At 39.7% G+C, this 25,410-nt stretch overlaps 1 protein-coding gene across 2 annotated transcripts in view; it reads left to right on the top strand.

Annotated features, from left to right (window-relative positions):
- The window catches only part of NUP205 (nucleoporin 205), a 47,328-nt gene extending 23,384 nt beyond the window's left edge, over positions 1 to 23,944 (top strand). For both annotated transcript variants that reach the window (XM_054386561.1, XM_054386560.1), the window contains exons 19-43: positions 164 to 284; positions 744 to 825; positions 1,226 to 1,390; positions 2,987 to 3,111; positions 3,930 to 4,044; positions 5,688 to 5,837; positions 6,116 to 6,190; positions 6,935 to 7,092; positions 7,819 to 7,899; positions 9,416 to 9,607; positions 10,426 to 10,693; positions 11,100 to 11,198; positions 12,536 to 12,684; positions 13,425 to 13,616; positions 14,219 to 14,340; positions 15,435 to 15,573; positions 15,736 to 15,862; positions 17,065 to 17,141; positions 19,324 to 19,452; positions 19,687 to 19,813; positions 20,380 to 20,546; positions 20,972 to 21,095; positions 21,949 to 22,077; positions 23,183 to 23,262; positions 23,783 to 23,944. In XM_054386561.1, coding sequence (XP_054242536.1) covers positions 164 to 284; positions 744 to 825; positions 1,226 to 1,390; positions 2,987 to 3,111; positions 3,930 to 4,044; positions 5,688 to 5,837; positions 6,116 to 6,190; positions 6,935 to 7,092; positions 7,819 to 7,899; positions 9,416 to 9,607; positions 10,426 to 10,693; positions 11,100 to 11,198; positions 12,536 to 12,684; positions 13,425 to 13,616; positions 14,219 to 14,340; positions 15,435 to 15,573; positions 15,736 to 15,862; positions 17,065 to 17,141; positions 19,324 to 19,452; positions 19,687 to 19,813; positions 20,380 to 20,546; positions 20,972 to 21,095; positions 21,949 to 22,077; positions 23,183 to 23,262; positions 23,783 to 23,935 — 3,346 coding nt within the window. In that variant the 3' untranslated portion in view covers positions 23,936 to 23,944. The remainder of the gene's footprint in view (positions 1 to 163; positions 285 to 743; positions 826 to 1,225; positions 1,391 to 2,986; positions 3,112 to 3,929; positions 4,045 to 5,687; positions 5,838 to 6,115; positions 6,191 to 6,934; positions 7,093 to 7,818; positions 7,900 to 9,415; positions 9,608 to 10,425; positions 10,694 to 11,099; positions 11,199 to 12,535; positions 12,685 to 13,424; positions 13,617 to 14,218; positions 14,341 to 15,434; positions 15,574 to 15,735; positions 15,863 to 17,064; positions 17,142 to 19,323; positions 19,453 to 19,686; positions 19,814 to 20,379; positions 20,547 to 20,971; positions 21,096 to 21,948; positions 22,078 to 23,182; positions 23,263 to 23,782) is intronic.
- The last annotated feature ends 1,466 nt before the right edge of the window (positions 23,945 to 25,410 follow it).

Here is a 25,410-nt window from a genome sequence, read left to right as displayed (position 1 = left end):
TTGATGGAGGAGTGTTAAGTGCTTCATGTAGAGTGAAATTTTGTTTGTAACATTTCTATCTCATGTAGTTTGTAAATGTTTTGTTCTAAATCTTGCTTAATTTCTCATCTGTGAAGTACCATCTTTAAATAATAAAATTCTCCACAATTTCATGTTTTTTAAGGTACCTTTATCATGGAAACAGCAATCCTGAACTGGCTTTTGAGAGTGCCAAGATCCTGTGCTGTATTTCTTGCAATCCCAACATCCAGATAAAGCTGGTTGGTGATTTCACACATGATCAGGTAAATGCCAGTTTCTTTGGATCTTGAAAGAGAGACTAGTGGAAAAATACTTGTGCTTCATAATATTACTTAAAGGGACCAAAACTGTATTTTGTCTTTTATTTGTCTACCTCTAAAAAGTCTTTTGCTATGGCATTGTGAAAAACAACTATTTCATTTATTGAAAAAAATACTTATTTGGAGGAAGGAAAAGGATAGAAATCTTTGAGATGTTGAGATTTTCTTACTTTGTAGTCTTCAGCCTGTGAGGATCATTTAGCCTGTGTTGCAACAGTAGATTGATTGATATATTTTTCTCCTTTCAGTGGCTAATAGCTAACCTAGGCTTAGAATAGCTGCAGTTTCTGCTTATTAACAAGGTTATATCAGTTTTGTATAGAACTTCTGCCAACTTATATGGAGGAAATTATGAAAGGTGCTGTTTTACAATACTCTTAAAATCCTTCCATTGTTGAATAGAGTGTTAGCCAGAAGCTGATGGCTGGGTTTGTGGAATGTTTAGACAATGAAGATGCAGAAGAATTAATTAATCCAGATGAAGGTATGTAAAAGACTCCTTAAAAATGGCTTGCAGTGTTGTTTTTATATGCACTTTTGTATATAAGTGTTTTTAAGTCAGAGAAAACCCTTTTCTCATGTTGTTTTCTGTAATATTGGACCTTTAACAGAATGAAAACCACCTATGTCTTGTAAAGCTATGTCTACAGTATGATGATCCAACTACAAACTGAATCTGTTTTTAGAAGACAAGTACTTAATGTTGCTCTGGATGCTTTATTTAGAGATCTATCAATCATAATTTGAAATTTTGATCTTATATCCCTCTTTACTAATACAAATCGATGCCTTAGCTTTCTTGTGTTTAACTTGAAGGCTCTGAGAATTATTCCATTGAATGTATTTCTTCACTATTCACCTGGTCTTGTGTTTTTTTAATGAAGAGCTGGAGCCTGAAAAGAAGCAGGCACGAATCCATCATGAAACAAGGATCCATATTCTGAATCTCCTTATCACCTCTCTTGAGTGTAGTCCTCCCAGCCTTGCTCTGTATCTTTTGGGATTTGAACTCAAGAAACCTGTCAGCACCACAAACCTGCAAGATCCAGGTATGCAGAGGAAAAGATGATATGGTGTTTTATCAGTTCTCTTATCAATACTGAGAATATTTAACGGACAATTCTTGGGGAGAAGCAACTCCTATTATATATTAAGAATAAGACAACAGGCCTTGGTCTAATCCTCAAAAGCCAAGTTGATACCCAAATGTGACATTTAAATGGCTTCATCCTTTCTTTAAGTTGGAATTTGAAACAGACTTAAAATTAGACTTTGTGTCGGTGTGAGCTGAAATTCCCCCCCCACCAACAATAACCAGGCTAGCCCAGTCTGGAAGCAAATGAAAAGCTGTATTTACAAGCAGATGAAATGCAATGAATATGTACAAATATACAAAATTCACAACATTTACAAATATATACAATCAACAGAAAAGTACAACCGGTCTCCCTTTGCTTCCCCCAGAGGGGCCTCTCTCTCTCCCAAGAGCTTCCCCCCCAGACCCCCCTGGACAGAGAAGCAGAGTTAGTTAAGCAGAAAGTTGTTAACTTAGCTGCCAAGGTCAGTACGTGTTATCTTCAGCCAGAAGAGAAGAAGAAACAGCAGCCAGACAGCCCAGCAACTGCCCCCACTGCCGAACGCAGAATGTGCAGAATGCCTACTTTGTTTTGGGTAATAGTTCTTAAACATTTCTATCTATCCAATGGAAGTGTTTAGAACAATCAGTATTTTGCTTTCTTACACCCAATAGTGACTTATTTACATTCTTTCACTTTTCTGTTTTGAACTTTGCAAGGAAAAATTAAAAAGACAGTTTCAAACCATCACAGACTTGTGGAAGGAAATGATAATTTAGAAGAGAAACATTAATTTATGTACTATTTTATGTAGCATGGTTGTGTCCACAAGACAAAAGAATTGATTTGATGGTCCAGGAAGTACCTGGATAACACAGGAATCTACAAAGCAGATTGTCACTTGGAACTCATTATACTGCTTGACTACTATCCTGTTCCTTCTCAAATTCCTGTTTAAAATCAATTATAAGGAAGAAAACCAGTTTTACTGTTTAATTTTATAGAAGAAAATCTTTTAGAATATGTGGGGGTTTGTTCTACTGCTAAGTAGATGAATATATTGATGTATTCATAACATATTGATATATTCATTACATTGATATATTCATATTTATGAATATCTATATGAGAATATGAACTTCAAAGCATCAGGAGTGACATTTCTGATTGAATTGGTGAGAAAAACAGCGAGTGTTAGTTTGTGTCTCATTTGCCTCCTCAGCTTCTAACTTGTATTCACTACAAGACAGGCATTGATAAACTTGAGCAAGTTCAGCAGAGATGGACAGGGGGATAGAGCTCTTAGCCTGTGAGAAGAAGCTGGGGGAATGGGACTTCTTCAGTCTGGAGAATGGAAGGCTTTGGGGAGAACTTAATAGCAGTCTTCAAATACTTACAAAGAGATTAATGAGAAGATAAAGCCAGACTCTTGAGAGGTGTGTGCCAGGAAGATGAGAGACAGTGGGCATAAATTGAAACAAGCTCCAGGTGAATATAGGAGAAACTTGTATTTGCTGTGGAGGCAATTAAAATTAAGAATGTTAAAAAATTTATTTTTTGTATTTTAAGGTGTCTTGGGTTGCCCACGAACTTGCCTTCATGCTATCTTGAACATACTGGAGAAGGGTACTGAAACAAGGAATGGGCCTACAGCAGTTCAGGAATCTCCTCATCTTGCAGAACTCTGCTACCAGGTATTCAGCATATTTTCTGTTGTCATCCACTGAAAGGAGGTTCTAAATAAAATTAGTTCTTTCTTGGTGAACACAGGCGGTTAATGATCCTGACAATAGGTTCATTTTTAAAAGCATCTGTCAGGTTTTTATCTACATTGAACTGTTTTGATGTTAGCTTTCTTTCTGTGTGGAAAAAAGTATTGTGTTGCAGCAAACCAGAAAAGAAAGAATCTGCAGTTGTGTCAGAACTTGAAACTGGGATATAAAACTAATGTTCTAAATTTTTTTGGTTAGCCTTTGAATCAGTTGTGACCATATGCCTTTACATTTTGGAGCTGCAGTTTGCCAGCAAGTAAGATAACAAACAATCCCAAATAAGCCACTAAAGTTATCTTCTTTATTCTCTAGCAGTGACAAAATGTATGTCTGAATGGGGTGATACATACATTAGTATGATTACACACATGTTGAAAACCTGTGAAATCTTAGAAAGGGTTGTAAACATTAAAAGTGAAAGAGGCTGTACTGTAGAAAGAAAGAAAAATCAACTCTATTTCCTGTCTTGGTGAACCTGGAGACTGAAAAAGACACTTTAAGTGAGCTGAACAAATAGAAAAGATGATATTGTGTCATGGGCAAATGCTGGTAGTCCTCCAGTGTCATAATTCAATGTCTGCTATACATAACATGTTCAGCTTTGGAGTAAGCTGATGGAAAGCTTACTGTAAATGCAGACAATGTTGTTTCAGCAGTAAAACAGTGTTATGCAACTTTTGATTTGGTAGTTGGTTGGTTTTTAAAATAACTTGCATAAATCTACTGTTTTTGATTGTCAGGTGATCTATCAGTTGTGTGCATGCTCTGACACATCAGGTCCAACTATGAGGTATCTCAGGACCAGTCAGGATTTCTTGTTCACTCAGCTGCAGTATTTGCCATTTTCCATCAAAGGTAATTTGAATGCTAAGATGTGATTGTTCATGCTTAAAATTCAAGTGAGTCTCTTAACTCCTGAAGAATCATAGAAGAAACATAGGTAACATTATTAAATTGAATTAATTATTGCCTCTGCTAAGCTTCTAATCCTGCAAAAACTGAACTCTGCCTGTTTAAGAAGTTCATATTATTACAGACTCACAGATTGCATTGGGTTGGAAGGGACCATCAGAGGTCATCTTGATCAATCCCCCTACAGTGAGCAGGGAACTCCTGCTGAAGTTCTGTAAAAGAGTGTTAGTTTTGGCATGCATCAAGTCTCCAGAAGCAAATCTTAATCTATCATTGTAGTTTTGTTAGATTTATGTTACAGGGGAAAAAAAAACAAACAACATAATTTTTTTGAGTAGTAAGGGAGGTTGTCATGAGGTGGGCTTTAGTCTCTTCTCCCAAGTAACTAGTGATAGAACAAAAGGGAATGGCCTCAAGCTGCACCAGGGGAGGTTTAGGTTAGACATTAGGGGAAATGTTTTTCACTGAAAAGTGTTGTCAGGCATTGGAACAAGCTGCCCAGGGAGGTGGTTGAGTCACCATCCTCAGATGTGTTGATGTGGTGCTTGGGGATATGGCTTAGTAGTGGCCTTGGCAGAGTAGGGCTAAGTGGTTGGACTCAATGACCTTGAAGGTGTTTTCCAACCTAAATGATTCTATGATTCTAAGAATAACTGAGAAAATAGAATGTGTGTAACCACCTCTATCTGCCCTTCCTTTGAATAACGAGTTTGTTTGGTGATGTCATTAATTTTTAAGTTAATAGACCAACAAGTCTCAGGTGTCTTAAACTGAGTAAATGTACTTCATTCACTTTCTCAGATGCTTGACTATTAACTCTTTGTTAAATGACAGTAAACTTAGCATTCAAATATAGGTATCCAGCATAGGTAAAAGCACTAAAGATGACTCTTATGTGACTTAAGAATCTAAATTAGATGACTATAGAATATGAAGATTCTTGGTCACCTGTTTTCAAGGCTTATCAATTTCAATTAAAGGTACAGTTAATTTTGGGTACACACCTGATTATTTTCACTGAAATGATGACTGTGCTCATGAAGCACTGCATTCTCCACAATGACTGTGATCATTGTGAAAACAAATCACATTCATTTAATGGCTTTGGTCAGATCTCTGTCCTTTGTTTTGTAAACAAATGATGAGCAGGTAGAATTATAAAATTGTATCAGTTGGAAAAGAATTCTAAAATCATTAAGTCCAAACATCAATTTAACACCACCATAGCCATTAAATCTTGTCCCTGAGTGCCTTGTCCACACGTTTCTTGAATGCCTCCCGGGATGGTGACTCCACCACCTCCCCGGGCAGCCTGTTCCAGTACCTTACTACTCTTACCATAAAGAAACTTTTCCCAATATCCAACCTGAACCTACCCTGTCACAATTTCAGACCATTTCCATTACCTCACTCTAACCTTCTTTCAGGGATTGTAGAGTAAGGGGGTCTCCCCTTAGCCTACCTGTCCCTTGGGTAATAAGTAAATGGCATCCTCTCAAAGCTTTCTCAAATGAAAAACCTCTTTCCTTGAAGTAATTAATATTGGTTATGTTCAATTTTGTAATTGTTTCCTTATCCTCACTCAGAACATGAGATTTCAACACTGAACCAGATGTCATGGCTGATGAAGACTGCAGCTATTGAAATGCGAGTGACATCGCTGAACCGTCAGCGCTCCCACACCCAGAGACTTCTGCACCTGCTGCTTGATGACATGCCTGTGAAACCGTACTTGGGTAAGAGCAATTTATTGTGAGGCTAAATAAGCTTCAATAAATGGAAATATGAGAGACTTTGAATTGATTTTCTCCATAAGCTTGTGGCAATTTGTGATACCAGGTCTGGAAGTGCCACTGGAGAGATGGGAAGAAAGATGATCAGGTGGCTGAGAAGGCCAGCAGTGTCCTGGCCTGTATCAGCAATAGTGTGGCCAACAGGAGTAGGGAAGGTGGCTTTTTCTTTACTGCCAATTATTTATTTTAAAAATATGTTTATTATGCTTTCTTTCCTTCAGCTGATGGTGAAGGAGGGATGGAAGATGAAAGTCGATCTGTCAGTGGCTTTCTCCACTTTGACACTGCTTCCAAAGGTAAGGATTATGGCTGGTGATTATTTCTCAGTAAAGGTTGTTTTTTTTTTTTTTTTTTTTTTTAATGCTTAATGAAAGGGTGGGCTGTCTCTAGAAAGGACGCTTTGAAAGTGAAAATAGTAGACTTTCTAAACAGCAGCAGTACATGGAACAATTTTACTTAGTGTCTGTGTGTGTCAATTTTAGAACCTTGACATACATGCTTGAAGCGAGTGGAAAATACTGGACTGGAAAGGACATTAGAAGTGTGTGTTTAAGTATCTGTGGAAGGGCAGGATGGGAGGGTGGCAGTCTATAAAACGTACTGCTAACAATAAAAACAGTGAGGCTTGCTAAGGCTGAGCATATTTGCATTTTAATGGCTAAGAATTTAAAACCTAAGTAAGTAACTTCAGGTTCCTTACAATGTTTCAAACTAAAGGCTGCTTGGTTCTTATTGAAAACCAGCCTGCTTTTATTTAGGAGAGAAAATTAGAATCTTGTGTTTGTAAATATTGGAATACATGCATACATAGCAGGAGGAAAATAGATTATAAGACAGGAATTTAAGGCTCTAGAAGATGGGTTTAAGCCCCTTATATAGATTGATATCACTTTCTGGAGATTTAATATTCTCTTTTGAAACTCTACACTTCAAGATTTGGATTTACAAAGGTAAGTTAGGTTCCTGCTGTCAAATGTATTTGTTTGTTTGTTTTCTTCTTGGTATTTCTGAATACAATTTGAACTGATTTACATTTCCAGTGCGCAGGAAGATCTTAAGTATCTTGGATTCCATTGACTTCAGTCAGGACATCCCAGAGCCTTTACAACTGGATTTCTTTGACCGCGTTCAGATCGAGCAAGTCATTGCTAACTGTGAGCACAAGAATGCACGTGGACAAGTGGTCTGCAATGTCAAGGTGCACTGGGGTCTTATGTTATCAAGTTGCATGTGCTTATTTATATCTTGGTAATAATCATCAGTGTACTAATAATACTTTGAACCTTGCTTTCAGGTAAAAACGTAGTGTTTCAGATCATAGAATCATAGAATGGTCTGGGTCAGAAGGGACCTCTGGGGGTCATCTTGTCCAATCCCTTCTGCTAAGATAGTGACACATTGTGATGATTGCTTGTCAACTGTATGATAAATAGTCCTGAAAAATGTGTGATCTGAGGGACAAGAGGCAGAGCAGGAATGGAATGTAACATAGAAGTCATCTTGATGGTGATAGGAATGCAGCTATTCCTTATTAGGAACCAACTATTCTGTATTGTAAAATGTATTTTAGATTTGGAGGAAAGAAACCCTTCCCTCTGTGCAAGAGGGCTGCAAGTGGAAGTTGAAGAGAAGGGAGAGTTTGATGTATTAGAAGAGCTCATGAGAAGCCAGAACAACTTAGAACCAGAGGAAATGAATGAGTGCAAAAACTAGAGGTGCAGTGAGTAGGGAGAGAGATTGAAGAGCTAGAAGTACTGTAGTTAAAGAATGAAGTATGGGAAAAACCTGAAAAAGGAGTAAAACTTACTTGAACCTCAGTTCCTCAGTTGCTTCTGTTATTATGTAGCCGTCTCCTAGATACTTTAAGGAAATACAAAGACGTCTTCCTTGCCATTAAAATTTCTTTTTAACTTTTCAATTTCAGTACCTTCACAGAGTTCTGGTTGCTGAAGTCAATTCCCTTCAAGGCATGGCAGCAATAGGGCAGAGACCTTTACTTATGGAGGTAATTGTACAAAAATGCCAATTACTGTTTGGCGTTGCTCTTGGTGAATTTCATGTGCTGTCAGGCAGTAAGATATACTGTGAAAGCTTTTGGATTTGAGCCCTAACTTATGAGTTAGTCGTTCCTGAAGAACAAAAACAACAACTGCCAAATAAAACCCCCACAAAAGACACAAACAACAAAAAAAAAAAAAAAACCCAAACAACTACAAAATTAAAATTTGGTAAGATAAAATACTTCTTAATGTACTGTTCTCTAAACAGCATACCTGGAATTCTGTTTTCCTTTTCTCTTGAGCCTTGTCCTTTCCCATTACTGATAGTTATTGCATCTCCCACCCCAGGGTACAGAAAGCAATAAATACCCGTGTCAAAATTGGCTGTTGACAAGTACAGTGTGCAGAAGTCAGGTTCATTTTCCTTTTGTCTCACAGGGGATGCCAGTTTAGTTCTCCTTTCCACAACACAGCTGTAGTTTCAGTGAATTTGGAACATAATTGTTTTTTCAGGTTCCTGCTATCTTTTAAATGTAGGTTGAAATCGGCTAAATGGATTTGGGAGTTGAAGGGTGAAGGAGAAGTGAATAAGATTGAAGAAAATGCATAAATAGATGTTTTGTTTTTTTTTTTTTTTTGGTCATAGTTGGTTTAGATTTTAAAGTGTATGTTAGAAAATAATTTAGTTAATTTTGGTTTTTTTTTTTTTGTTATTATGGAATTGAGATGTTCATGATAGAACAACTTTGGGAAAAGCAGATCAGAAATTAATTGGTCTATCTTGTTAAAATCATTATTAGCAGCTTTATTCTCATAAGCTAAAGTCTTACCTTTTATTTCCCCCCCCCCCCCTTTTTTTTTTTTTCCCCAAAGACTATTCCTGATAGAGTCCTATAATGGCTTAGGTTGGAAGGGACCTTGGAGATCATCTACTCCCTGCCATGGGCAGGAATGCCTCACAACCGGACTTGGTTGCTCAAGTCCTCATCCAGCCTGGCCTTGAACACCTCCAGGGAGGGGGCATCCACAGCCTCTCTGGGCAGTCTGTTCCAGGCTCTCACCATCCCTTGTACTGAAGAAATCTTTCCTGAGATCAAGTCTAACCCTCAGCTTAAAAATATTCTTCCCTTATCCTATTGCTCCCTCTCCAGCCTCCCTTTAAGTTCCCTTCAGGTATAGGAAAGCAGCTCTAGGGTCCCCCTAGAGTCTTCTCTTCTCTGGGCTGAACAACCCCAGGTTCCTCAGCCTATCTACATAGCAGAGGTGCTCCAACCCTTGGATCATCTTTGTGGCCCTCCTCTGGGCTCATTCCAACAGTTCTTTGTCTTATGATGAGGATGCCAGAGCTGGATATAGTATTCAGTGTGGGATGGATGTAGTATTCAATGTGGGGTCTCACAAGAGCAGCATAAAGGGGAAAGAATTACCTCCCCTTGACCACATAAAATTGTCATCTTCAAATCTGTCTTTGCCATAAACTTCTTTTAGCATATTATAACTCAATTTGTCATGGATGTTCAGGAGATCAACACTATCCTGCAGTATGTTGTGGAGCGGAACAAGCTGCTGCAATGCCTCCATGCCAAGAAGCATGCTTTAGAGTCATGGAGACAGCTGGTGGAAATCATCCTCACTGCCTGCCCCCAAGATCTCATACAGCTTGAGGACAGACAACTGATTATCCGGGATCTGTTGCAGGATTTGCATGACAAGGTAATGCTATACTGGGAATCCTTGGGAATTGTAGCTATTATCTTTCGAGGCGAAAGAGAAACTGCTCTTCAAGTAGCATTCTTGATTGTCACCCCACCCAAAATTTGTCGGCCCCATCCAGCCTGGCCTCAAACACTTCCAGGAAGGGATCATTCATAACTTCTCTGGGCATCCTGTTCCAGTCTCTCACCACCCTTGCAGTGAACAATTTCTTCCTAATATCTAATTTAAATCAGCCTTCTTTCAGTTTAAAGCTATTACCCCTCATCCTATTATGAGGTGTTTTAAATGCTCCTTTGATCCTCACTTCTTTGAAGCTTACCCCTTCAAGTTTTCTAAATTGTATCTTCCTGGCACTTGGTGACATGGTTTAGTAGTCATGAGGTCTTGGGTGACAGGTTGGACTTTGATGATCCTTGAGGTCTTTTTCAACCTTACTGATTCTGTGTGATTCTGTGTGTGATTTATAATGGGTGTCTGTTATTCTTTCCCAGGCTTAGGTTTAGATATTTTATAAATAAAGCAACTCAAATGTCAGCATGTTCCTTCCTTTTTCACCATCCAGATTTAATTATCATCCTGCCTGTGAGTTGTGTAAATAAATAAATAAATGCATTCTCATTTAAAATCTATTCAGCTCATCTTTCTAGACAAGTTTGTGACACCACTGGGTTTGTTTTGTTTTAAATAGTGCCATGTTCATGAAATTCTTATGCATACATAAATGAAATGGTTGTGAGTGGCTCTGTTAATTGCTTTAATAGCTCATGAAATCAGACTTTTTTTCCTTTTTTCCTTTTTTCTTTTTCTGTATTAAGATTCTGGATGATGATGCAGCTCAGGAGCTGATGCCAGTGGTGGCAGGGGCTGTGTTCACCCTGACTGCCCACCTAAGCCAGTCAGTGAAAACTGAGCAGAAACAGTCACTTTCGCTCCCTATGGTGGAACAGTCTCAGTATGTCTTGATGCTGGATGGTTCTTTTACTTCACCTGGCTCTGAAAGCATATCCATGGGTTCTGCTTCCATTGGTGACTCCTCTCTCCACATCATCCTAAAAAAGCTGCTGGATTTCATTTTGAAAACAGGTGGGTTCATCTTCGCAGTGCATGTGTGGGAATTCCAACTGCAAAGAGGAGAAGGACAAACTGAGCTGCTTCCTGCTACTGCAGTGAGGATTTTTATTACAGTCAGTTAGATGGTTCTTACATGATTAGTATAGATCTAAGTGATGTTACTAACAAGAAAAAAAAGTAAAGGCATATTTTTTATCTGAACCACAAGCAGAAGAGACACATCAATATTGTCATTTTTGGGAGCAGCATAAACTTGCTGAATTTACTCCCAAACAAGCATTTATTTGAACAGTAGAACTCTGACTTAAATCTATTTATTCGGGCCAATATTCCCATAGGAAAGTTAAGTGCCAGTGGAAGATGCTGTTAGAGAGTTTACATCTATTTGATGTTAATTATGAATGTTTCTTCTGAACAGGTGGAGGCTTCCAGAGAGTGAGAACACACCTTTATGGATCACTGCTTTACTATTTGCAGATTGCCCAGAGACCAGATGAACCAGAAACTTTAGAAGCGGGTATGGTCCAACTGTATTATGAAGAAGAGCAGAAAAACAAATTATTTCACCCAGTTTCTGCGTGTTGTCTACTGAAAATAGATTATGTAGATAGAAACTTATTCCAAGAGCCTCTGAAATTAGTTACTGAGGACAGTGATCCAAATCTTCCTCTAAGCTGCCTAGCTACATGTGCATTCGGAATGTATTGTTCTGGATGAGGATATTAAATTTCAGACTTCCAGCACTAAAGAAGGTATTTTAATTTATGTCCGTTGAAAGCTATGCATCATAGCTCCTAAATTGTCAAGGGGCTGGAAATTGCATGGACCTGTCTGAGAACAGTCAGAGCTGTAGAAATGTATCACCTCTACATCTGTATCTACCAGTAATCCTATATTAAAAAAAAAACAAAAACAAAACAAGCAAAAACCCCAACCCTCTCGAAGATTATTTAATATTCTTTCTCTTCCTTTAGCTTAAAACCTGTAGGAGGAAAACAGACAAAAAGGCATCACCCTAGCCCTCTAAAAAGAATAAACAAAAAATAAGCCCTCCAGAGTTGCTGCTTAAACAAGAGAATTTGTTAGATACCTTATTTTGCTGTCAATAGCTTAAATACTTGGTTTGACAGTGTTTCTAATCATTAAACAATCGTAGAGCTTGGGCAAGAATTGGAGAACAAACTCGATGCTGTGCATTTAGACTCTTACTGCTGTTACTTGATTAGCATTTTGAGCCACAGTAGTAAAAACACATTTGAATTTGTTATGTTCCTTTTGTAGTTTATTGTTGCCTTTGGATTCATTCCTGTTTCCACTTAAGTCACCTCATTCACTTCCCTTCAAAATTGAATGTTGTGGTCCCAGTGAATGTTTTTAGGCCTAATGGTCTGCTTAAAATGATTCTAAGATTCAGTATATGGAAAGTAGAATATATATTGGCAAGGGTGGTGTATGCATTGAGGTGCACACGCTTTTTTTTTTTTTTTGTCTTGCCTGTGTATGATACTTAGGAAAGAATGGATTTCAGTGGTTGGGCCTGATGACCTCAAAGGTCTTTTCCAACCCGCACAGTTCTGTGATTTGGAGGAAAACATTTTGCATTTCAATCCAAATCCTCTCCATTGCTTGGGGCATTTCTGTTGCAAGAGAGAGAATCATAGAACATTAGGGGTTGGAAGGGACCTTCAGAGATCGAGTCCAACCCCGCTGCCAAAGTAGGGTCACCTAAGGTACTCTATCCAGGAATGCCCTGAAGGGAGTAGCCTTAGCTGTATTGCAGCTAAGCTAACCTTAAGCCACCCATCTTTGTGTTTGTCATTTTTTGTTTTGTAATGGTTTACTTGCTTTTTACAGCTAAAAAAACTATGTGGGAACGTCTGACAGCTCCTGAAGATGTGTTTAGTAAACTGCAACGGGAGAACATGGCAATTATTGAGAGCTATGGGGCAGCTCTCATGGAGGTGGTCTGTCGTGATGCTTGTGACGGTCATGAGATAGGCCGGGTAAATAAATCTATTCCTTTGCAATTGCTGGTTTGTTCTGTTTTAAACAACGCTTTACTGCTGTGCAGAAAAGGGAAATTTCATGAGTTTGAACTAGAACATTTTTTGTAGATTCTTAATCTCCTTCATGTTTCTGTCCTCCCACTCATCCTTCAAGCTGTTGAAAGTAGAGACGTTCATGCATATTGATTCCTTTCTCCAAAAAAGCTGTGTGGCCTGTTGCTTAAAAATAAGGATAGCAAGCATTGCTGCAAAAGATTTGTAGGGATGAACTGCATTTATTGATTATTATTTTTAAACTGTAGACTTAATCAGTTTATTTTCCCACTTTGGAAAAGTTTGACTTCAGGAAGAAATATTTTCGGCTGTTAACTTCAGTGGACAGGAATCTAGTCAGAATGCAAACTAGTTTTAGATAGAAATAGTGCTTGAAACAATACTTCATGACTATTTTGGCATAGTTACTGCTCAACCTCTGTAATAACTTATTAAAGAATAATAGAGAAAAGGTAATTGGCTCCTACTGTATTAAAGCATGAAGAAATCTTAAAATATTTTCCACTTAAAGGATCGTGGTTGTGGCACAGCAATGCGTTCTGCTTTTAAAAAGCTGTAAGAAGGAACTGTTTACTATTTCATATTTCTAGGGATTTAATTAAATCTCTGAGATTAATGAGATTTCTAATATGTTTTGATTGTTTGGGTTTTTTTCTTCCCCTTTTCGTCCTCCCCCATCCCAGATGCTGGCATTGGCTTTGCTCGATCGTATTGTTTCAGTAGACAAGCAGCAGCAGTGGCTGTTGTACCTCTCCAATAGTGGCTACCTGAAGGTGCTTGTGGATAGCTTAGCAGATGATGATCTCACTCTTCAGAGCTTGCTCACACCTCAGCCTCCTTTATTGAAAGCTCTCTACACCTATGAGTCCAAAATGGTAATGGGACTTCGGAAACCTTTTTTTGGTATGGGGTGCTCAGTGACAGGACAAGGAGCAATGGGTACAAGCTAGAACAGAGGGGGTTCCACCTCAACACACAAGACACTTTTTTTTATGGGGAGGGGGACGTAGCCCTGAACAGGCTGCCCAGAGAGGTTGTGGTGTCTCCTTCTCTGGAGATTTTCAGGACTCATCTGGATGCGTTCCTGTGCAGCCTGCCCTAGGTGATGCTACTTTGGCAGGTGGGTTGAACCTGATCTCTGGAGGTCCCTTCCAACCTCTAACATTCTGTGATTCTGTGAAAAGTTGTTTATCTATACTTCACATTGATTGCACTCAGAGATAGTTTACTCAAGTGAGTAAAATGGGATGAAGTCCCCATCCCTGGATGCATTTAAGAGTTGTGCAGATGTAGTGCTTAGGGATATGGTTAAGTCAAAGGCTTGCCAGTGATGGGCTAGTGTCTGGACTCGATCTTAAAGGTCTTTTCTAATCCAGGCAATATTGTGAAAATAATACTATTTGAAATTATGCTGAAATCAGGAGAGAAAATAGTCCTACTAAGTCTCATCTTCAATGCTTACCCTTCTTTTCTCTAGGCATTCCTCACTAGAGTAGCAAAAAGTCAGCAAGGGGCATTAGAGCTGTTGCGGTCTGGAGTGATTGTGAGACTTGCACAGTGCCAAGTGTATGACATGCGACCTGAAACAGACCATCAAGGGTAGGTATTGGTTCCCTGGATGATTTTGAAACTGTAATATAGTTCTGGAAGCATATGATGTCTTTTTATAGCCACAAGTCTTCTGAGTAAGTATTTGTGGGTGTATTCTTTCTGTGTATGTTTCTGTAACCCATCAGGGAAAAATTCCAAATGATGTGAAGTTGTGTTTGCATGTCCAGCTACTTAGACTATGTAAAAGCTCGTTTGAGACCTTAGTTAGGAACTGTCTACAGTCTAAATGATAATAATTCATGTTTGAAAACCAGCTCACACTGTACACTTATTTTGGAGGTCTTGTAGTTGATGAACAAAAAGTCCTCCCTCATAAAGCTGCTAATGAGAGAGCAGTGAATTAAATGTTGCTTCTGAAATGTTGGATGATGTGTTTAAATACCTAAGTAAAAATTCACAGTTATATATTGACTGACAAGTTTCTTGATATCTTGCCATGTTACTAGTTATAGTGAGATGACCAAGAGAAGATCTTGGAGAAGGAAATGTCCTGTTTAAGGGAAATTACCTTAGCTGATTTCAAACCTCCCTTCTTGCTTTACATTTACAGGTCTGGCTGACATACTGGGGGTTGAAATGCTTCAGAAAAATTGAAGACTTAGACAAGTGCTCTGTTTAAAAGTGCCAGTGAGATGTATAAGATTGTATGAAACATAAAAGGCATTTGTAGAGGACTGTGTTTATCAGTTGCTTTAGAATTAATCACACCTCTTCCTAAAATAATTGAGAATATTTAGTTTTCTATAAAGCAGATGTCATATTTCTACAACACAGTAATCTGATTTACTGTAGTATAGTACAAAGAAGTCATTTTCCTTGCCTAGAGAAAATGTCTGGCAGCAGCTTTCTAGGTGACTTGCAGCAGTTGTGTATCAGGAATTTGTTCCTTCTCCAGTATAAGCTCAGTTCAAGTACAGACCTGCCATGCAAATATGGTTGTTTGCAGGTACCTGAGGGTGATTGTAGGCCAGGGCTTTGCCTCACTAATGGACTCTACTTTTCTTGTACTCTTTATCCTTTTTTATTCTTTTTTCCTTCCCTTTTTAAAATTTATTTTTTACTTTCTTTTTAAACCTCCTAAGCATGTATGGAATGAGAGATCCCCCAGTGTTCATTCCTGCTCCCGTGGAACGTTATCGCCAGATTCTTCTTCCAGCTCTTCAGCTGTGCCAAGTGATCCTCACATCCAGTATGGCACAACACCTGCAAGCAGCAGGACAGGCAAGTTCCAAAAGGTGGTAGAGTATCACTATTACTGCTCATTCAAAGCAGGTCACTTTAGAATCCTCCAAAAGTAAAAGCATTACTTCCTGTCTGCCCCCTGCAAAATTTTGAGTCATTCTTATTTTCTCGTTGTTTTTTTTTTTTTTTCTTGTGGTACAGGTTTTGCAGTTTCTGATTTCCCATTCAGATACTATCCAGGCAATCCTGAGGTGTCAAGATGTTAGTGTCGGATCTCTCCAGGAGCTCGCCTCCTTGACAGGAATCATCAGCAAGGCAGCCTTGCCTGGTAGGAACTGCAGTTTTGAAGTCTCTTAGCTCTATCTGCATGAATCTCATGGCATGAATCTCATGCTTTGCTTTCTGTAAAGCAACAGTATCACATGTAAGGGAGTATTTACTGCAATGCGGAATTTTCTTGGTATGTAGAGCTGTAGGAAAAATAAATGTTAAATAATTGTTCTTGAAGTAAGTATGGTGGGTTTGCAGTGGACGTAGTGCTCTCATCAATATGCATTTGACTTCCCATTTTCTTTTCATAATGCTACCTGACACAAAGCACTTTTTCGTCTTTGGGATGACTTAAAAATCATAGAATCATGGAATGGTTTGGGTTGGAAGGGATCCCCCTAAACCACATTGCTCAAGGTCTCACCCAACCTGGCACTGAACTCCAGGGAGTGGGCATCTGCAACTTCCCAGGGCAACCAGTTTCAGTGTCTCACCACCATCACTGTAAAGAATTTCTTAATATGCAGTCTAAATCTGCCCTCTTCCAGCTTCATTCCTCCTCCTTCTGTCACTACAAGCCCTTGTAAAAAATAGTGCTGTTTAAAGTAGTGTTCTAGTAATGTTTAAAGTGCATGTGGTATCTTCAAAAAGAATTTTCATTCAGCAAATGCTGTGATTGAGGAGATGAAGACAGAAAATCATTTGCATGCCCATAGCTTTGTTAATGTCTTCTCCTTTTTTTTAGTTATTTAAAAAAAAAGCTTCCATGGAGAAGCACTGTGGATTAGGATACTGACATTTCTCTTGGGTGACTTACCTTTCCAGAGGACTAATAATTACTGTGATGGATATAGTAATTCTCTTTGCATGCTGGAAGACTTGCTTACCATTTCAGAATAACTTCTATATTTTGACTGAATGGATTTCTTTGTTCAGAAGAAATGTCTGATTACCGTAGGCCAAGTGCTTCTTTGCTTACAGTACACTGAGATTTGCACAACAGCTTCAGTTTTTATGCCAACCACTCTTCCTCCCCACCCCCTACCTTTTAACCACCAGCAGAACAGTAAGTTGCATGCTGTCATGCATCCCACAAAAGCTGCATTCATATCTGAGTGCAAACTAGAAGTAGTAGGTTTGGATGAGATTCCTCTGGTCAGTGTTTGTATTTAAATGGATATATTGCATAAATCTGGTGGGGAGCGGTGTAGAAGAAAACCACAAACTCTCAAATATTTCAATAACTGTATCTTTTATCAGGACTGCTAAGTGAGCTGGACATTGATGTCAATGAAGGGATGCAGATGGAGCTACAAGGACATATAGGCAGATTTCAGGTACTAGGGTTGTATATTTAACACTTGCTGCCTTTTAAATTGTGTGTGTAGATCAGCTTCTTCCTGGCTTTGTACTCTTGACTAGTAACAGTTAGGAAAGGTTTGTTTTCTACTATTAAGAAGAAGATTTGGGCTTTTCTGGGAAGGAGTGGGGGTGATTTATTGTGTGAATGTGGTGACTTGTGTGGTGTGTGGGTTTAGTAATTTGGTGTTTAGTTGTTTTTGTTTGTTTGGGTTTGGTTTTTAGTTTCTGGGTTGGTTTTGTTGTGGGTTTTTTTTTTTGTTTGTTTGTTTGTTTGTTTTTCCCCCTCACTGGCCAAGTGGAAAATATAGAACATTTGGTGACATCAGAGTTGCATCAGGGACTCAGTTTCCCTCCCTAATTTAGGACTCTTTCTTATGTGGAGGAGTTTGAGGTCAGCATCAAAGCATAGGATCATAGAATTATTTTGGTTGGAAAAGATGAAGTCCAACTGTCAACCTCAGACCACCATGGCCATTAACCATGTCCAGAAGTGCCATGTCCACATGTTTATCGAACACCTCCAGGGATGGTGATTACACTACCTCCCTGGGCAGCCTGTTCCAGTGCCACTCTTCTTTCCTAATATCCAGTTTAAATCCCCCCAGCACAATTTCCTCTCATCTTATCACTTGATACTAGGGAGAAGACACCAAGCCCTACCCTGCTCAGAAACCTCCTTTTAGGTAGTTGTAGGGAGCAATAAGGTCTCACTCAGCCTCCACTTGTCCATACTAAACATCTCAGTTCTGTTAGCCACTCCCCACCAGACTTCTTCTCTGGGTCCTTCACCTGCTTTATTGCCCTTCTCTGGGTACCCTCCAGCAAGACAAAAATACTGTTACCATTTTTGCCACGAGCATGTCTCCAGATCAACTATTTGGAGTATCAGACATGCTGGTGTTTTATTCCCATCTTCCCCTTTGAAAAAAACAAACTAGAGTGAAAGCTATGCCAGAGTTAAGTCTTGCTCAAAAGCTGTGGTTGCAGACCTCTTTACAGCTCAGCAATGTTTCTGAAGCTTTGGGGTTTGTGTGAGCAAGACCTTCTGCAACAAAGTCAGTCATTGAAAACTATCTGTAGAGAGAGAGCTACCCTATTGAATTTGTGGGTGCAAGAGAAGGATGTGTTCTCTGAACACTGATAGTAACTATGAGGCTGACCAGCCTGAAGCAAAGTAGCAAGCCATAACTGATTGCTGTAGTGTTGGGTTGCTCCATATTCTGCTTCATCATGTTGGCAAGAAATTCCCCTGGGAAAGCAGAAAGATACATTATTTTCTTTTTCAATAAAGAAAATTAAAACTGAGTTTCAAACTGAGCTGTTCTGAGCAAAATTGTGAGAGTCGGTTATCTGTTGTTGTAACTCTTCTCTCTAGTTCATCCTGTTATTGTAATCAAGCAAAAATAGGAGTGTTTTGCTCTTCCCCAAAAGTAATTACCAAAAAATCCTTAATCTTGGATATCTTTTTTTTTTACCCCCCATTGCACACAAAACTGACTTAGAGTCTGAGGCACTTTAGTGACCTTAACAGCCATGTGTAAACTAACCCCAAATTTATTGATTGTTGTTGTTTTTTAATGAAACTTTTGAATTGGGTTTGCACTCTGTTTTTATGGAGCTTGTTGTCTTCATATCCAGATTTTTTAGTTTGCTTACATAGCTAAAGGCTTTTTAAGTGGAAATGGTTAAATCTAAGCTGACATTGATCCTAGTCAGTATAAGCTAACCCCAAATTTATTGATTGTTGTTTTTTTAATGAAACTGTTGAATTGGATTTGCAATCTGTTTTTATGGAACTTACTGTCTTCATATCCAGATTTTTTTTTTAGTTTGCCTACATAGCTAAAGATTTTTTTAAGTGGAAATGGTCATTGATCCTAGTCAATGATCCTGATCATAAACAGTCTGGAAGAGACACAAGACCGAGCTGTGCACTTTTGAATTGCATTCACTTCTCAATGAGCTGCTCTAGGGTGCCATTAGTTTCTAAATTAATTAGAAATTAGTTAAAACAGTATGTCAAGAATTTAAGTTTCATTTCCAAAGTGCTGAAAGTTTTATCTATATTGCTGTCTTGCTGTTAATGTCTTTAGAGTGCAAAGAATCCCATGCTTCGTTTGTTGAGCTACTAATTAAAATGTTAATTTCTTACGGCAGCGCCAGTGCTTAGGGCTTCTGAGTCGGTTTGGTGGCTCAGACAGGCTGCGTCAGTTCAAACTGCAAGATGAGAATGCAGAGGGAGACAGAGTGAACAAGAGGGATGAGACTGAGCTGGCCATGCAGCAGGTAAGGACACAACAGACGTGGACTTGATGGACAGACCACTCAGTGGCTAAGGAACCGGCTAGGCGGTCAGGCTCAAAGTGTTGTGGTCAACGGCTCGATGGCCAGGTGGAGAGCAGTGACAAGTGGGGTACCTTGGGGATCTTGACAGTTACACATTTAAAATTGAGCCTGTAGTTACTGGTAGTTATTGTAACTGACATGCTGTACTTTTTTTTTTTTTTTTTTTGGTGACAGATCTGTGCAAATGTGATGGAGTACTGCGAGTCCCTGATGTTGCAAAGTGCCCCCAGCTTTCAGCACTCCGTTTGCCTGTTCACTCCTAGCCTGTCAGAACTGACCAACCGAGATGGGCCTCGGCAGGGTGAGGTTTTTGCCTTGCAGTTTTATGAGACTAAATGGTGTGTTTGGCCTGGTACAAAATAATGAACCACAGGCAGTAGTTTAGCATACACTTAAGCACTTTATGCCAATACTGAAGGCTCCAGGGAGACTTTATAATGGTCTTCCAGTACCTGAAAGCAGCCTACAAGAAAGCCGGGAAGGGACTTTTTACAAGGGCTTGTAGTGGTAGGACAAAAGGGGATGGGTTGAAGCTTGAGGAGGGTAGATTTAGACTGGATATTAGGAAGAAATTCTTTCCAGTGAGGGTGGTGAGACATTGGAACAGGTTGCCCAGGGAGGTTGTGGATGCCCCCTCCCTGGAGGTGTTCAAGGCCAGATTGGATGAAGCCTGGAGCAACTAAGTCTAGTTGAAAGGCATCCCTGCCCATGGCAGGGAAGTTGGAATAGATGATTTTTAAGCTCCCTTCCAACCTAAGCCATTCTGATTCTACTTTGACAGAGAGCATACAGCATTGGTTTCTTGCTCTTGTTAAAAAGAGAAAAATTAAAGAAGATTTCTTATAATGTGTTCATCATCCTGTCTAGATGCACAGGCAACGGTGGTTCCGTACTGGCACTTGCCTGGCTTGGGGATTGTTGTCTACCTGCTGAAGCAGAGCACCAGTGATTTCTTCAGTTACTATGACAGCCATCGTCAGAGTGTGAACAAGCTGCAAAACGTGGAGCAACTCCCACCAGATGAAATTAAAGAGGTAATAGTTCTTCTGACCCTCTAGTCTCTGTATTGTTAACTTAGACATAGCTGTTAAGGTAGAAACAGCCATAACAGACTCCAAAGCATCTCAGGTAAGTAAATAGTTGCAATTCTTGTGTATGTTCCTTTTGACTGTTGAGGAAGGGGTGTGTAGAATGAGTGACCTAAGCCTTCAAGGAAAATACTGGGCTTAACTTTGTAGAAGTTGTGATTTTCATTATAGTTGGGAATAGATAGAATGTCTCCTTTTTTTTTTTTTTTTTTTTTGTCAGCAAGGTTATGCAGATTCAAAAGAGAGAGCAGAGTTTTGAAGAAAAAGTTGCAGATAAGGAAGTTTTAGGTATTAATAAACAATTTTATTTGCTTGTTTCTTTTGATGTTCTGTGATTTGTTACAATCTTCTTGTTGTATCTCTTATCACAGCTGTGTCAGTCAGTTATGCCAGCTGGGGTTGACAAAATCTCCACTTCCCAAAAATATGTTTTGGCACGGCGACGCCTGGTGAAGCTAATAAACAACCGAGCCAAGCTGCTTTCACTCTGTTCTTGTATCCTTCTCAAACTGAAATAACCTTCAAGGTACTGCTCCAGAAAAGCAGAGAAATAATAAGAAATTGGTGGTTTTTTAACCTAATTTTCTGCCTACTTTGAATAGCACTTTTTGCAAAAAGGACATTTGAAATACGGAAATTGAAACTAGTAAGAGGGTATTGTTCTGCTCTTGCCAGAAAGGAAATACTTTCAAGTTAGTAATTCCCATCCTGGAGACCTTGGTAGGATTTTCTGCAGTGTAATGATGGAGAAGTTACTACAGCCCAGTTCTTCCATTCAGTACCCAGACCCACTAAGCATTCACTTAATGTGCAATGTGGTGGAAGAAATACCTTGAAAAATAATTTTGAGGTTTCCAGTCTTGCAGTCAGCCTTACATAAACTTCATCTCATAAACACCACTAACTTTGTGGAGGCAACTAGTCACATACAACATATTCTGCAGCAGATCAGAATTTTCCTCTGAAACCTACTATGGGAAAGGTGGTTTTGGAGGCTTACCTGTTGTAGCTTTAGATCATTGTCTCTGCTCCTGAGCTATCATTACAAATCACATGAGCACTCGTACTCTGCTCTGGTGCAGAGTGTTGGTTGAAAGCCTGTTCAAAGGTGAGTAGCAGACTTTGAAGTAACCTAGCCAGCACTGCACTGAAGTGCAGGGGTTAAGGAGAGAGCAAGTGGTCCATTACTAGGCCACAGCAGTGGAAGCAAGAAACTTCTGCTGAAGGAGTGATAGATGGTTGACCTAACATCTGCAGCTGCTTTAAAGTGTGTAAATGTTCTCACATCTGTTAAAAGTACAATCCAATGACAACAAAATTAGACTCCTTCACTTGGATGTGTCTACAGATATTATAGAAACATGTCTCTTCATTCTTTGGCGTCATCTGGAACACTATCTCCTGCATTGCACACCCACTGACTCCCAAGACCCACTGCTGTCCTCCAGGATGTCGTTTAAGAAAGGAAGGCTGCAAGGTAAAATTTCTCAGGTCCGCAGGAGAGCCACAAAGATGATTGGAGGGCTGGAGCACCTGCTCTGTGGGGAGAGGCTGTGAGAGTTGGGGCTGTTTAGCCTGGAGAAGAAAAGGCTTCAGAGAGATCTTCTGTCAGCATTCCACCATATGAAGGGGACCTGCAAGAAGGCTGGGGAGGGATTTCTTACAAGGGCTTGTAGTGATAGGATGAGGGGGAATGGATTGAAGCTTGAGGACGGCAGATTTAGACTGGAGATTAGGGAGAAATTCTTTACTTTGAGGGTGGTGAGACACTGGAACAGGTTGCCCAGGGAGATTATGGATGCTTCCTCCCTGAAGGTGTTCAAGGCCAGGTTGGATGAGGCCTTGAGCAACCTGGTCTAGTGGTGTCTCTGCCAATGGCGTTGGAACTGGATGATCTTCAAGGTTCCTTCCAACCCAAACCAATCTATGAATCAAAGTGTCTTTGACTAACTTCTGATGGTTAACTTTAAAACTGATTTGCTACTATTAATGTTTTGCCATTTATATTTAATAAGAGATTTCATTACTCATTCCTTTGGATTTCCTGATGGAAAATCAGCAATACAAATATTGTCAAGTCATAGACTTCTGGGTTTTGTCCATTGCACTTAACCTCCAAAGAAAAATAAAATTAATTTTTCCCCTGTTGTTCAATTAAATTAAATTCAAACAGTATAATATCAGCGATTCATAAACAATTTACAGGAAAAAAATCCCAATATGATAATCTAAGATTAAATTAAAAAATCAATATTTTTGGTTTTAAAGGTATTTTTATAAATGTAGACACCAGAAGATTTGAGTTTTGTTGGAATTTGGTTTTAAAAAAAAAAAAGAGTGGGAAGAAATCAGAAGGAGAGAAGTGATCTGGGGAGAAGCTTTTTGCTTAGTGCTGTGTTGTCGTCAAAATGATTTATGGCTCGTATTTGATATATTTTCACTAAAAGATGTAAGTAAAATAAATTAACCTGATTCTATCCTGCTGACCACTTGTAACACTACATTTTAAACTTCTTTTGTAACTTGATGTGGTTAAGGACAAGGTGGAGCAGCCAACATAATTTTAATGTCTCCTTTTCTAGCGCTGGATTCCTTCCGTTCAGAGCCCAGCCTGGATTTTGGCAGCGGACTGAATCGAGTGAGCCAGCATGACATAGAACAGGTGAGGTGTGACAGCATGCTGCAAAGATTACTGCACAGCTAATGACAGCAGCCTGACTCTAGTTCTCCCACCTCCAAACAACCTGTGGTAACACCAATACGACCTTACTTAATTTAGGATTAATTAATTGTTGCAATTTTTTAGGGGGCAAGTATTACAAAACAGGTAGCAGTTGTGCTGCTGTGCATGTTTCCAAGTCTTCATACGAGTCTGGCTGTCCCTTTTTTCCGCCCCCCTGGCTCCCTTTTTTCCGCCCCCCTGGCTCCCTTTTTTCCGCCCCCCTGGCTCCCTTTTTTCCGCCCCCCTGGCTCCCTTTTTTCCGCCCCCCTGGCTCCCTTTTTTCCGCCCCCCTGGCTCCCTTTTTTCCGCCCCCCTCGCTTCTCAGGAGAAACATACTTTTGAAAGTGGTTTAGAGGACAAACCATAGTGAAAGGGGTGACTGGTAGTTGATGACAGATAAACTGAGATTCCTGACTGAGAGATTTTGTATTGATGACTGCAACAATTCTCTGTTTCTCAGCTTCAGATTGAAGCCACAAACAGCTTTGGTGAGTCTCTGCAGAAGAAGCTTCTGGACATCGAAGGGCTGTACTCCAAGGTTCGGTCACGCTACACCTTTATTCAAGCTCTTGTTAGACGTATCCGTGGCCTCCTGAGGGTATCAAGGACCTGAAAGACTGCTAAGTGTTGCTTGCCCCTGGAAGCAAGGTACTAGAGCAGGCCTTCTGGAGCATCAGTTTTGTAGATCATACATTTTCTAAACATTGTCAAAAACATTTTGTAACTTTTTCTTTTCTAATCCCTACGAGTCATTTTATGTGTATTCTTTCCTACTGCTCCCAACCTGACAGCAAAAATAAAGGATTCTTTTGCACCACGTTACGATTAATGTGGAATTTCAAGCAAGAATTCTAAGGGAGGACATAAAGGAAACAAAAAGAAGTTCTGCAACTGTGATGATCTTATATTTATGGATGTCTGTGTCTGCTGATGCTGTTGCTGTTCTTCACACCAGGTGTAATGAAAACATGGGCCTTCAAGTTTCAGACTCACAGATTGCATCAGATTGGAAGGGACCTGCAAAGGTCACCTCATCCAACCCCCCTGCAGTGAGCAAGGGCACCTTTCAGCAGACTCTGATCACTCTGGTGTGGATTCTATAGGAAAGGTCATAATTTTCAACTGTGAACTGTTTGTGTCTGCTCCTTCTTGTCCTCCTGCCTTTTTTCAGCACAAGCTGCTGCTTTTTGGACAAATCTAGATAAGGAAAAAAAAAACAACTATGGGGAAAGTCATGGAAAGTGACTGCCTTATGGCTTGGGGCAGTGAAGTTTTCCGTGCTGCTCTTGCAGGAACAGGAGTATAAAGACATGAGTAAAAAAATGCATGAGGTTGGAACCAACATGCTTGAGTGGTTGGGTTGGTTCTGTAGTTGCAGGTTACTCTCATAAGAGACAAGGAGATAGGAATATCTCTTATGTAAAAAAGAAAACAGCACAATCACTGATGGGCATGAAATCTGCAGGATTGTTCTGTTATTGCAGTCTGATCTTAAAGCCCAGTTTTCCATGTGTGCCTTGCAAATTCTGTCTCCCTATTCCCTCCCCTATTCCATTTGGGATTTTTCTACATTTTTATGCTTTTACACTTACTCAAACAAATTGCACAAGCTTAATGACATGAATGACATCATCTTTTCTGCAGGGATGATGATGGCCCTGCTGTCAGATGATGGTTGTTAGCTATTCCATAGGAGCAGCAAGGAGATTAATGGTTTACATAGTTGGACTTTGTTGATTCTCAAGAGGGTTTTTGTTTTTCCACCATCTCAGTGAACACCAGGAAGTAAGGTACAGCTTCTCAAGTAATACAAGAATTTAATTGCAGAATTCTGCTGGCTCAGAGGATTTTGCTACAGTCTAGAAAATGCCACTAGGTAAACAGCTGCTTGCTGTGTGGGATTTTGGTAATGTTTTTATCCACAGAATGGTAGGGGTTGGAATGCCCCCTGGAGATCATCTAGTCCAACTCACCTTGCCAAAGCAGGACGGCCTAAAGCAAACCCCAGAGGAATGTGACCATGTGCATTTGGAATGCCCCCAAAGGAGACTCCACCTCTCTGGACAGCCTGTTCTGGCACTTTTGCAC

Source organism: Indicator indicator, chromosome 14 (genome assembly GCF_027791375.1).
Source record: "Indicator indicator isolate 239-I01 chromosome 14, UM_Iind_1.1, whole genome shotgun sequence".
Lineage (NCBI taxonomy): Eukaryota > Metazoa > Chordata > Aves > Piciformes > Indicatoridae > Indicator > Indicator indicator.
This window is presented reverse-complemented; position numbering and strand designations above follow the sequence as displayed.